At 48.0% G+C, this 13977-nt stretch overlaps 1 protein-coding gene across 4 annotated transcripts in view; it reads right to left on the reverse strand.

Moving 5' to 3' along the window:
- LOC123043087 (uncharacterized) overlaps positions 1–13736 on the reverse strand; it is a 34896-nt gene extending 21160 nt beyond the window's left edge. For 3 of the 4 annotated variants that reach the window (XR_006419014.1, XR_006419016.1, XR_006419015.1), the window contains exons 1-2: positions 13612–13736; positions 8776–9055 (exon numbers count right to left, since the gene is read on the reverse strand). Coding sequence is in view for 1 of the 4 variants with exons in the window: in XM_044465441.1 (XP_044321376.1) it covers positions 8776–9055; positions 13612–13694 (363 nt within the window). In the remaining 3 variants the exon portion in view is untranslated. The remainder of the gene's footprint in view (positions 1–8775; positions 9056–13611) is intronic. The other variant, XM_044465441.1, reaches the window with a different exon arrangement.
- Between the last annotated feature and the right edge of the window lie 241 nt (positions 13737–13977).

The raw sequence follows: 13977 nt of genomic DNA on the forward strand, positions 1-13977 counted from the left end.
AGGATAACCTCTATACAATGCAGTTTTCTTGTCTGGGAGATTGGGAACGGGTTATGGAGGATGGACCCTGGAACTTCAAGGGAAAAGCAGTCGTGATGTCTCCTTATGACGGTTTCACCAAGCCCTCTACCATAGAGCTCAACAAAGTGGAGATGTGGGTGCAAATACATGATTTTCCCCAAGGTTTTTTCTCCAAGATAAAAGCTTTGTCATCGACAGTGGGGGAGTTCATCTACGCGGAACCAATGGCGCAGGACTTTGAAGGTAACTTTGCCCGGGTGCGTGTTAACATTGATGTCACAAAACCTTTGAAGAACGCTGTTTCCCTCGTGGTAAAGAAGAAAGGAGAGGTTCAGAGGGTGCTTTTCAGAGTTAAGTACGAAATATTGCCGGACTGGTGCGCGGTTTGTGGATATCTAGGGCATACTTTCAAGGAGTGCGGGGACGGGATTCACCCTCCCAAGGCACTAGTGTTTAAGGATCTCAGAGCAACCTGGTTCCGAGGACCGGGGAGGGGCCCTGGCGAAAACATGGGGAATAGAGGAGGCCGAGGCAGAGGCCGTGGTGGCCGTGGTAGTGGTCGAGGAAGAGGAGGAATGCAGCAAAATTCCAACACGCCAGTGAGCGAGGTCGACCCCGTGCTTAACTCAGAGGATACTGACATGACGGACGGTGAGAGGAACCAAAAGAGGGGTGCTTCTGCAGTGGCTGATCCCAATACCCCTCTCAACCCCCTCCTCACAACGGAAGTGGTGTCCTGCCACTGCTTCTACCTGCGCCAGAAATACCACCCAGCCCCTCGGCGAAGCAGGAGCCAAAGAGTAACAAACCAACATCTACAGCTATGGAGAAGGGACCAGCAAGGACCCTGGCCTCAAGCAAACAAATTGATGCGCGTTTGGTGGACCCCCATGGGGGGTCGCGCCACGCGCAATGAGTCTACTATGCTGGAACTGCCGCGGGGCTGGCAAACCCGCGACAGTTCGTGAGCTTCGTGATCTCACGAGGCAACTTGCCCCCTCTATAGTTTGTATTGTTGAAACTCAAATAGAGGGCTCTAGAGTGGAGAATATGGTAGGATCGTTGGGTTATGAAAAAAGCTTTGCAGTGAGTAGCTCTGGTAGAAGTGGGGAACTTGGAATATTTTGGAACGAGGAAATAAATCTTGAAGTTATTGGTTACTATGAGTATCACATTGATGTTCTTGTGGAGGAACTAGTGCATATTCTGACGAGAATTACCTTTATATATGGGGAAGCGCAGGTAAGTGAACGTTACAAAACGTGGGACTTACTACGTGGGATAATGGGAGCCAACAACCAGCCTTGGGTTGTCATGGGCGACTTTAACAAAGTGCTTTTGCCTAGCGAGCATGACGGGGTTGGAACAAGAAGCCAAGCCCAGATGGATTCTTTCCGGGACGCTCTCGATACTTGTGGTCTAACTGACATCGGTTTTAGCGGAAGGAATTGGACCTTTGAGAAGAAAGTAGCAGGCGGAACATACACCAGGGTTCACTTGGATAGATGCGTGGCCAATGTGGCATGGTGCATGGCTTTTCCCAACTCAATATTAGAGCATAAAGAAGTTGCGTCTTCAGATCACGTACCCATCTTCCTCGACATGGGGGGGATGCATGCATGCAGACGGGACCCATGCAGCTTTAAATACAAAATCTGCTGGGAAAGGGATCCTGCCCTCACGGACGTAGTCCAGGCTGCATGGGTGCGAGGCCCAACAGAATCTGTCGCTGGCATGCACGACAAGCTATAGGGTTTGGCTACTGATCTCGCACAGTGGGATCGCCGACATTTTGGTAATGTGCGTGCACAGATAAAACAACTGCAGAATCTGCTACAGGAGTTGCGCGGATCCCCAGGGAGATCCGGCCCGACATCAGCTGAAATCAAGGTAACTGACCAACTGGTTGAACTTTATCATCGGGAAGAGATCTTATGGAGACAAAGGGCAAGAATTGAGTGGCTGAAACACGGCGACAAAAATACATATTTTTTCCACCTCCGGGCAAGTCGCCGTCGCAGGAAAAACAAAATAAAGGCTCTCCAGAGGGCTGATGGCCAAGCTACAGAAAATGCGGAGGAGATGGAGGCCATGACAACCGTTTTTTATAAAAAACTATATACATCGGAAGGGGTTCAAGATATGGATCAAGTGCTCGAGATGGTACCAAGGAAGGTCACGGATGAGATGAATGCTACTCTTAACGCCCCATATGATATCAAGGAAGTCAAAACAGCTCTCTTCCAAATGTTCCCAACTAAGGCACCTGGACCGGATGGTTTTCCAGCGCATTTCTTCCAACGTCATTGGGAGACGTGCGGAGAAGAGATCACAAGGATGGTCCTACGGATAATTGATGGAACAGAGTCAGCTGAATGCATCAATGAGACCATCCTGGTTCTTATTCCGAAGGTAAAGAACCCCACCCTTTTGACTCAATTCCTCCCAATCAGTTTGTGCAATATCTTTTATAAGATTGCCTCAAAAGTGATATCAAACCGCCTTAAATTAGTTTTACCTGACATCATATCTGAGAAACAGTCTGCATTTGTGCCTGGAAGGATGATAACTGACAATATCATTATTGCTTACGAGTGTTTGCATTTCATGAAGAGGAACAAGGCAAAGAAACACCAATCTTGTGCACTGAAGCTAGATATGATGAAAGCGTATGATAGGGTTGAATGGCCATACTTAAAGGCAATTATGCTCAAACTGGGTTTCTCGGAGAGTTGGGTAAACATTGTTATGAACCTGGTATCAATAGTTAACTTCTCGGTTTTATTTAATGGAAAGAGGCTTGAAGGTTTTAAGCCAACACGGGGTATAAGACAAGGGGATCCGATTTCACCTTACTTGTTCTTGTTAGCAGCAGAGGGCCTCTCGTGCCTGCTAAAATCTAGAAGACAGTCATCCAACATGGAGGGGTTACAGGTGTCATCATCGGCACCTAAGGTTAATCACCTCTTATTCGCTGATGACAGCCTGCTGTTTCTCAAGGCAAATAGTGAGGGAGCTGAGGAGGTAAACCAAGTCTTGGACATCTATTGCAGGGCCTCTGGACAGAGAGTCAATCATGCCAAATCAACCATTTTTTTCAGCAAGGGAGTGCCAGATAGTGTTCGGAACGTCATCATGTTGGCCCTAAATGTACCCAACGAAACCTTGAATGAAAAATATCTTGGGATGCCCTCTGACTTGGGAACAGTAAGAATGGAGCGTTCAAATATCTGAAAGATCGATTATGGAGTAAAGTTCAGGGATGGATTGAAAGCTGTATGTCGGCAGCACGGAAGGAAGTGCTAGTTAAATCAGTAGCCCAAGCAGTTCCAGTGTATTCCATTTCTTGTTTTAAACTACCAAGGGGGCTGTGCGAACACCTAAATAAACTGATACGGAGATTTTGGTGGGGCAGCAAGAATGGCCAAAGGAAACCTCATTGGGTTTCTTGGAAGGAGATGACCCAGCCGAAAGGAATGGGGGGCTTGGGCTTTAAAGATTTTGAGCTTTTCAACATGGCTATATTAGCTAAACAGGCGTGGCACCTTGTCCAACAACCAGACAGCCTTTGCGCAAGGTTGCTTAAGAGCATATACTACCCTGGGGGTCAGTTTTTGAACTCTGAATTGGGTTCTCATCCTAGCCAGGTTTGGAGAGCCATATCAGAAGGAAAGGACGTGCTGAAACAGGGACTAATCCGACGCATAGGCAATGGTCAATCAACCAGAATTTGGGAAGATAATTGGATCCCGAGGGATGAGATGATGAGGCCTTATGGACATCTTCAACCAAACCCACCGGTTTATGTGTCCGAGCTAATATATCAAACCTCAGCTTCCTGGGATAAACATCGGGTACAGGCTACGTTCTTGCCTATGGACGCTACATGCATACTCGGTATCCCCCTGTGCACAAAAAATATCGATGATTTTTGGAGCTAGAATCATGAGAGATCCGTTCTTTTCTCCGTCAAAAGTGCATATCGCATGCTCATAAGTACGAGGGCAAGAAGGGAGGCTTGGCTAGAAACAAGAGCGGGATCGTCTAGCACATCGCAGGAAGAAGGGGCGTGGAAAACACTGTGGAAGGTACAAGTGCCAGGGAAAATACGCGTGTTCCTTTGGAGACTGTCAAAACATTCCATCCCCACGAATGATGTTCGTGAACATCGACACATGACCAATTCCAGCTCATGCGGCATGTGTGGCAAGCCGGATTCATGGAGGCATTCATTGTTGTAGTGCACTATGTCACGGTGCATATGGGCTGTAGTAGATGAGGACCTCGCTCAGCAGCTAACAAGTGTCACGGAACCAAGCGCGAAGCAGTGGTTGTTCACTCTCATGGAGCTGTTATCACATGATCAGTTCGTTAAACTCACCGTAACACTATGGGCTATTTGGTCTTCACGGTGCAAAGCTATCCACGAAGGAATTTTTCAGAGCCCACAAAGCACGCACGCATTCATTGGACGGTTCATACAAGAGCTTGAACTGGTGCGAGAACTAGGGCCGAGTACCTCTACGAGAGGAGCGGGTGCAGTCCATCAAAACCAACGACCAAAAGCTCCCCCCTTGGGTGTGGCCAAGATACATGTCGACGCCGCATGTCGCAAGGGCACTGGAGGAGTCGCAGCGGCGGTATGTAGAGATGCTAATGGTTCTTTCTTGGGGAGCTCAGCTCTCGGGATAGCAGGCGTCGATGATCCGGCGATATTGGAGACGATAGCGTGCACGGAAGCACTAGCCCTAGCCCAAGACCTAAATCTCCGGGACGTGCTAGTGGCCTCGGATGCGAAGGGCGTCGTGAATGCTATCAACAACTCATGCATGGGTCCGAATGGAGCAATTGTGGCAGAAATAAATAGTTTATCTTCGTTATTTAGTTTTACTTTTACTTTTGAACCTCGTGTCGTCAATGTTGAGGCACATAGTTTAGCCAAGCATGCTTTTTCATTGGGAACGGGGCGCCATCTATGGCTAGGCCAATCCCATGATCAGCGTTGTATCCCACACCATGTGGACTTTTCTGAATAAAGCTTGGTTTAACCGCTCAAAAAAAATCTAGCATACCTTCATCAATGTCCAAAAAACAAAAATCTAGCCTACGTTCCCGCCGGCGGTGGTGACCTCCCCGATGGGAGTGATCTCGCAGCAGTACTGGTGGTCCCAAGACCGATGGCGACCGCCGACAGCAGGGACATGCCGGATGGACCGGACATATCCGCCACGCCGACCGGAGGAGAGGACGGGACGTGGATTTTTAAAGCACGGGTGTCTGGACACCCCCATAGCTTTACCCTCCAATATTGCTTTTAAGATCCGTGCTAGACAACTAACTTACTACATCAATTTTTCTCTTTTTTGTTTCTTCAAAACAAAACAGCATATGAAATTCAAACTTTGCAAGACACCAAAACATTCTGACTAGAAGGTGGGAAGAACTTTCAGATTTTTTGGTCCAACATAAATATACGAAATGCGATTTTTTATTAAAAATGTACTTTTTAGTATTTATGATACACGAAAAATTCAAAAAGTTTTCTCTCACTTTCTAGTAAGAATGTTTGGTTGAGATACCAAGTTTGAACTTCATATGTTGTTCTAATGCGAGAAACAGAATAGAGAAAAGTACTTGCATCAATCGCGATGCAAAAAATGAGTGGCTAGACACTACCGGAATCGACCCCTATGCCGACGGCCCTGGCCGTCGGCATAGATCTGATTCCCATTGGGAAAGGTCTATGCCGACGGCCCCCGTCGGCATAGGGCCGTCGACAACATATCCGTCAGCGTAGCCCGGGGGGCCGTCGGCATAGAAAGGCCGTCGACATAGGTCCTATCCCGACGGAGTCCGTACATCTATATCGACGGCCCGGGCCGTCGGTAACGTTCCCGCCTAACGGCGGCCGCTGTCAAGTGCCGACCAACGGCTGCTCGACATGTGGCAGGGCTATGCCGACGACCTAGGCGTCGGCATAGTTTCAAACTAAGCCGACAGATAGGCCGTCGGCATAGCCCTGCCATGTGTCAGCAGCTGGGCACTCCTGGGGCAGAGCTATGCCGACGGCCTAGCCGTCGACTTAGGTTGAAACTATGCCGACGGCCAGGCCGTCGGCATAGCCTTGCCCCAGGAGTCCCCAGTTGCTGACACGTGGCAGCTACGCGGACGGCCTAGCTGTCGGCTTAGTTTCAAACTATGTCGATGCCTAGGCCGTCGGCATAGCTGTCATGTGTCAGTAACTGGGCGCTCACGCCAGCACTATGCCGTCGGCATAGTTTGTATTTGATTTTTTTCTTTTTTCTGTTTGTTTTCAGGTCAATTCAATTCAAATATACATAAGCATCATCATGGCAGATATATATGATGGACCTGTGGGGGTAGCAATGCCATCGGAGCGTCGCACCAGGCCCTCATACACGCGGGATGGTGCGGTGCCATGTCCGAAGAGGCGGCGCGCGTCTCCGGAGTGTTGCCCCCCTCACGGACGGCGCCGCCGCCGGCACCTAGAGGGGGGAAACGGACGCGTCGGGTCTACACGGAGGGGATCTTGCTGTGGGTCTGGCCCGGATGTTGCTCCAAAGTGTTCCTATGGGTTGACCTAACACAACCGGGTGGAGAGTTCCACTGGTCAAAGCCCATCCCTGTAAAGTCAAAGGGCTAGATCTCGTGGTCAAACGCTACAGGGTTAGGCGGGACGGGGGCCCTGTGGGGCTAGCAATGCCACCGGAGCGTCGCACCGTGCCCTCATACATGCGGGGTGGTGTGGTGCCATGTCCGAAGAGGCGGCGCGTGTCTCCGGGGTGTGGCCCCCCTCATGGACGGGGCCGCCGCTGGGACCTGGAGGGGGGAAACGGACGCGTCGGGTCTACACGGACGGGATCTTGCTGTGGGTCTGGCCCGGAGGTTGCTCCAAAGTGTTCCTATGGGTTGACCTAAAACAATCAGGTGGAGAGTTCAACTGGTCAAAGCCCGTCCCTATAAAGTCAAAGGGATAGATCTCGTGGTCAAATGTTACAGGGTTAGGCAGGACGGGGGCCCTGTGGGGGTAGCAATGCCACCGGAGCGTTGCACCGGGCCCCCATACACGCGGGGTGGTGTGGTGCCATGTCCGAAGAGGCGGCGTGCGTCTCCGGGGCGTGCCCCCCCTCACGGACGGCGCCGCCGCCGACACCTGGAGGGGGGAAACAAACGCGTCGGCTCTACACGGAGGGGATCTTGCTATGGGTTTGGCCTGGATGTTGCTCCAAAGTGCTCCTATGGGTTGACCTAACACAACCGGGTGGAGAGTTCCACTGGTCAAAGCCCATCCCTGTAAAGTCAAAGGGCTAGATCTCATGGTCAAACACTACAGGGTTAGGCGGGACGGAGGCCCTGTGGGGGTAGCAATGCCACCGGAGCGTCGCACCGGGCCCTCATACACGCGGGCTGGTGTGGTGCCATGTCCGAAGAGGCGGCGCGCGTCTCCGGGGTGTGGCCCCCTCCAAGTGACGGCGCCGCCGCCAGCACCTGGAGGGGGGAAACGGACGTGTCGGGTCTACACGGAGGGGGTCTTGCTGTGGGTCTGACCCGGATGTTGCTCGAAAGTGTTCCTATGGGCTGACCTAACACAACTGAGTGGAGAGGTCCACTGGTCAAAACCCGTTCGTGTAAAGTCAAAGCGCTAGATCTCGTGGTCAAACGCTACGGAGTTAGGCGGGACGGCGGCCCTGTGGGGGTAGCAATGCCACCGGAGCGTCGCAGCGGGCCCTCATACACACGGGGTGGTGTGGTGCCATGTCCGAAGAGGCGGCGCTTCTCCGGGGTGTGGCCCCCTCCAAGTGATGACGGCACTGCCTTGCGTGGAGGGGGGGGCACACCGCGGAGCCCCAAGATGGGCATCTACACTTGCCTGAACACTTTCACATATGCATCGGGACCCGTGCGATGTTTCGGTGACATAGCTACACCCAGAATATCCCCCCACTAACCAGATTCCCTCCGTGTCGACCGTTTCCCCCCTTCGTGACACGATGATAACGACGTTCGTAATGGGGGGCAATCGATATACCATCGGGGTGTGTTTTTTTAGATAAGGCATATTTATCTTATGGAAAAACAAAAAGTAATATAAAGTAAAAACAAAAATTTATAATATAATAAATGTATGCCGACGGCAAGGCTGAGCACACGGAGGTACAGTCCCACGGATCGATGACGTGGCATCTCACGCGGATCGATGACGTGGCACAGGGGCATGGGCCAGGTCTATGCCGACGGCTATGCCGTAGGCATATCTCTGCCACACAACGGGCACCTCACTCCCTCGGATCGATGACGTGTCAACGACGTGGATCGGTGATGTCAGCAACACTATGCCGACGGCAGATATGCCGACGGCCGCCGTTACCTCCCGTCGGCGTAGTTTCAACGCCGTCAAACGGTCATCGCTGACCGGGTGGGTGGGCCCGGGCTATGCCGACGGCCTGGCCTATGCCGACGAGCCCCGTAGGCGTATCTCGAGCGGTCCCGACGGCCTCATCTGTGCCGACGGCCCCCGTCGGCATAGATAGACCTATCCCGACGGCCTCGGCATAGATGGATGTACGCCTACGGCCTGTGCACGGCCGTTGGGATAGGTCTATCTATGCCGACGGGGGCCGTCGGCATAGATGAGGCCGTCGGCGTAAGCTGATTTTCTGGTAGTGAGATAAGGGGGTGTCATGAAGTCTATGCTCTACAACATGTTTACTGGAGAGGACGGGGACGGCGTACCGTTGTAGGTAGACCGGACGATCGAGGTCGCAGCGAGCACGAGCGCCGAGTGGTCCGCATGACGTGGCGGACCCCAGTCATTGAACCGCCAGAGTTGGGAGGAACCGAGCCCGACACCTGCCCCTCCCCAAAGGCACCGAGCTCCTCCGTCGCGGCGTCACTGTCGGCGAGGTTAGCCCAGCAGCCCAGCGCACCTCGCACTGAGTTCATGGTGTGTTGCCTTCCGGCTTTACTCCCGTGGAAAAAGTTTGAAGCCCTCTCCTCTTTGTTAGAGCTAATTCTGTCATATATCAAAGAGATTATGCATAGAAGAAGAAGAAGAAACCAACTTGAGTTTGGCAAAATATATAGTTTTAAGAGAATCATTGTGTCAATAGCACTAGCAGACTAGCAGCCCTTTTAGACCATTTTGGTCTTAGGTGACTTGGTAGTTGAGCAAGATGAGTTGTAGTTTCCAGCGCGCACACACGACACAGGTAGGCTGTGAACTGTTTGTAGGCTGGGTATTGATTGGATTACTGTAGCACCACCCAACAGCCTATGTAATAGGACGCGGATTTTTGGCTCCCAGGTGCTCCACCCCCTATATGAACATTAAATTCGAAAAAATACTGAGAAAATTCAAAAAAATCTGGGATTTTGGAATATCTAACTTGGGTGCCCAATCTACTTCCGTGCAAATTTCCACGAAAAAATGACATTCGTGGTACTCCCAGTAAAAAAGACAAAAAATTCCTATGTACAAAAAAAAACTGTTTAAGTGGATCATAGGTCGGATTGTATTTTCTTCGTCATGGATACATTTCTTGGTATTTTTTCACGAAACTTTACACGGGAGTAGAATGGGCACCTAGGTTTGATATCTCAAAATCCCAGATTTTTTTGATTTTTCCTGGTATTTTTTTAATTTGATATTCATATAGGGGGTGGAGCACCCAGGTGCTCCTATGCATTTCCCCTATGTAATAAGCCTTCTTTGAGAGAATTCTGGGTGAGAGCTACTGGAGCCGTGACTAACGTGATGAGCACCCCCGGGCCCGGCGGCCAACGTGATGAGCACATTGTCACGCACCTCTCTCGTGACCATGGCCCTAGCACCCACCAGGTTGCCGTGTTCCTAGACCCCGAACCCGCCTCCCTACCGTCATATTCCTCTCCTCTAGACCACAGTCCTCCAATCAAAGCTGTATGTAGATTTGCGAAGATGGCTTCTTTTAGCGGACAAGTGTATGGAGTTCTATGGCGCCACACATGGTTCTTATGTTCAGTAGATGCCTTCTTTTTTAGCTCCTTTTAGTTCATATTTCTTGTTTATTAAGTTTTTGTTAGTTTAAACTCAGTACATTTATGTTTAATATGGCATTGTTATATGTAATTACCGTTTTATGTTTACGGACCGAGTGATAGATGCTGGAAAGATTTTTCTGAACTACTCGCTGCAACAATATCTCCAATATATGCACACATGCAGCACGCTACATATCTCCCTCCATCCCAAAATAAGTGACTCTACTTTGTAATAAAGTTAATACAAAATTGAGTTACTTATTTTGAGACAGAGAAAGTATTATCATATACTATATCTTTTGCACAGTACATATTTTTATTCTTGTCTTTCCGTGCGTGCAGGTACCAAATCTCGTGGGCATTCTGTCTACCAGTGTGCAAATCTTTGTGTACCTCTACTTGATACTATACTGCAAGACCCTAACCGATGACGCAGTGGACTACGGCTACGAGATGGGAAAGCTCTTTGAGTTGTCTCCGGTGTAGGTCCGCGGCGGCAAATTGAGACTTGTGTTTGTATATTGACAAGAAGGCAGCTCAAAACTTTTAAATTCTGAGCGAAGTATGAGAGTATTTCGATGGATGGTCGATCTATCACTGATCGATCGATAGCGGGCTCCAGTATGAACCCGATTTGCCACAAAAAACAGAAAACATGGTTTTGAGTAAAATAACAAATTTGAAATCTGTTTATTTGGGACTAAAACTTGAAATTCAGTTCTGTGGACTATTCCTGCTTTCCTGTAACTCCAGTTTTATATATGGCACTTTCGTAGTGTTTGAACTGCTCCCGTCAGTCATAACTTTGTGTTTGCAATATTCAATTCATTCATCATGCATGTCAAAATTAGGAGTTAATTGCACGGAGGTACCACAATTAAGGCAATAAGTGCGGATTGATACCACTTTTCGTAATTTTCTACATGTTGGTACCAAGTTTGGGGCTAGCCGTTACAAAAGCCTAAACTGCGTATAAACATGTATTGACAGTGTATGTGACCAGCGGGGCTCGTCTGTCAGGTGTCGACCTGGCATATTTTTTTGCAGAAAACCCCCTTACTTTATACATAATCACATAAAGGCCCATTATTTTTGCAGGAAAAGGTAACCGTGACAGACTTCTTTTCGTTCAGACTTCCTTAAAAGTTTCCGTCGAACTGGACAAATAAATAAAATAAACAAAAAAAAGCACGCCAACAGGATTCAAACCTGCGACCGCCACACGCAGCCACCGCGCGGTAGCCACTAGGCCGCAACGACGCTCGCAATATATTCGTGGCTATATAACGCTTTTATACAAACAAGCGAACGCTGGTCCGGCGGCTGGGCAAAGCGAGGCCTGCAATTTTTATTTGTTTCACGTTTTACTGGCGCGTGTGCTGGAGCTCGTTCGCCCAAGTTTCTTTTTGTTTCATTTTTCTTATGCTTTATTTTTGTTTCTGGTTTTTGTTTACTTTTAGATTTTTCTTCCTTTATTTTCTTTCTTTTTTATTCACTGGGTTGGTTTTTCTTCTGAATTTTTAACATACCAGCATAACATTTTTTTAGATAGGCTTCAATATATGATGAACATGTCTTCAAATACCTGATGAACATGTTTTTAAATATGCCTGAAGATTTTCTTAATGTACGCTGAGCATGTTTTCTGTGTATAGTAATTACATTTTAATGCACGATAAAATTTTCTTTACAAACGGTGAACATTATTTAATATATTGAACTTTTGGTAATATACGTTGAACATATTTTAAATCAAAATTGTACATTTTTGTCATATATATTGAACAATTGTCTTAATATACGATGAACATTTTTTAAATTTATGTTGGAAATTTTCTTAATACATGATGATTTTTTTTTGACAATTTGTATTTCAAAACATGTTCAGCATGTATTAAAAACTTATGGTGTAAAATCATTCTACCAATTTGAGAAACATGTCGGTTCTTTTAGTAAAAGTTGAAAAGTTTTAATGTATTTCTGAAATTTGTTATGATTACAATTTTATAGTTAATACATGTTGTCAACTTTTTAATAATACTGTGTTTACAAAAATATAATCAATATACGAGTAAGCAAAAAAACTGTGTGTGGGGCATATATTTTTTTAATAGCGTATTTGAATAATATAATGAGGATACACAATAATTGTGAATGCTTGTGGTCCTAGTGAAGACACATAAAATTTGGGCCGTGCGTGTGTTCTAGTCTGGTGCTTGACTGTGACTCGAGTATAAAAGGAGGTCCGCATGTTTCGAACGCAAGCGTGGCACTGGCCAGGTGGCTAGCGCCCATCGCCTGCGTACAGTGCTTTGCGTCCTCGAAACCTGGTCGCGCACAATTTTTGTTTATTTTATTTATTTGTAGAGTTCGACGGAAACTTTCAAACAAGCCCAAACGAAAAAAAGTTTCTGACGGGAACATTTAGATCTTTTTATGACGGTTAGCCCCAGACTTGGTACAAATTACAAAAAATAATACCATTTTGCATGTACTGCCTCAATTGTGATACTTCCGGGCAATTAACTCCGAAATTAGTGATTGTGGAAGACGAAGTAGCAACAAACAACCTGGACAAGTAGTTTGTTCTGGCATGTCTCAATCTGCACAACCTGGAGGAGAAGTAGTTTGTTCTGGCATGTTTCATTCTGCACAACCTGGAGGAGAAGTAGTTTGTCCTGGCATGTTTCATTCTGCACAACCTAGAGGAGTAGCCGGAGTAAGTGGTTGAAGACACCAGCAACAACCAGGGCATGGTGTTTCGGCAAATTGAAACCTTCTTATCTTCCTCAACTGTTGTCTAGACTCTAGCTAGAAAGGGCCCGTCGTCAACCCAAAACTAGGAAGCTTAGTCGCTCTTTTTGCCCCCCCCCCCCACCACCACCACACACACACATGAGATCTACCGGTTTTGACACCGATACCTGAAAAACAAGCTCGCGTAAGTCGATTTGCCAAACTGTTTTCCTTCTCCAGCCTTATTCTTCTTCCAGCCACCCACTTCCAGCCTCCCGAGCACCCTCCTCCCTCGCCTGGCCTCCAGGCTCCAGCCCAGTTGCTAGATAATCCGGGAGGCTGGCTTATCCCCAACGGGCTTGGCTGTGACCAGCCTGCCAAAAGAAGTGGATGCCTGTAATTTAATTCTTCCCTTCTTTGAAGAGTCTAGATCCTAAATCACCATACTCTCTAGAATTGGGCTGAGAGTAGCCCAGCCACACACCCCCACCCCTCTGCTTAAATCACTCTCGTTAGTATATATCACAGTCCAGCTCCTATATCGCTAACAGGGAATATCTTCTCACAAAGGATATGTCTAACATAATTCACACAGTGCTCAATCGTCCTCTCACAAGAAGCTATATATGAAGTCTGAACTTTTTCTTTCGGAAGAGGAAACCACGACGTCCTCTCACAAGAAGCTATATACTGTCGGAAATCTCGATCATTTCGTGACAACCGACCAACTATATTTCGCCGCTCGTCTCCATGAACGGTTTGCAATCCAGAAAGAGCATGTAATGAAGCAAGATTTGCGTAAATAGCACTAACCTGGAGGAAGATTGAAGGAGGTCAATGGCGTCGAGCGCTGGTGAGCAGAGCAGAAAGGCACCAACCGAGAAAGCTAGATCCATTCCGCAGGAAGGGAGAGAGAGAGAGAGAGAGGGCGAAAACTTTATATACCAAAAGTTTTTTTGACCTGACTTGGTGTGGAGCCATCGCCATCTTAGATTTTTTCTCGAACAGATCACCGTTCCGTAGGAGAAAAGAGAGAGAGAGAGACAGAGTGGGTACCCCTTGTTTGCAAGCGAAAACATTATTCATAGGCAACCAAAGTTGATTTGACTTGGTGTGGAGCCATCTCTTTTAAAAAAATTAGAAAGGGAAACGCCGGACGAAACTTCTCGCGCTGCGCGT

This window comes from Triticum aestivum, chromosome 2B, assembly GCF_018294505.1.
Source record: "Triticum aestivum cultivar Chinese Spring chromosome 2B, IWGSC CS RefSeq v2.1, whole genome shotgun sequence".
In the NCBI taxonomy this organism is placed as follows: Eukaryota; Viridiplantae; Streptophyta; class Magnoliopsida; order Poales; family Poaceae; genus Triticum; species Triticum aestivum.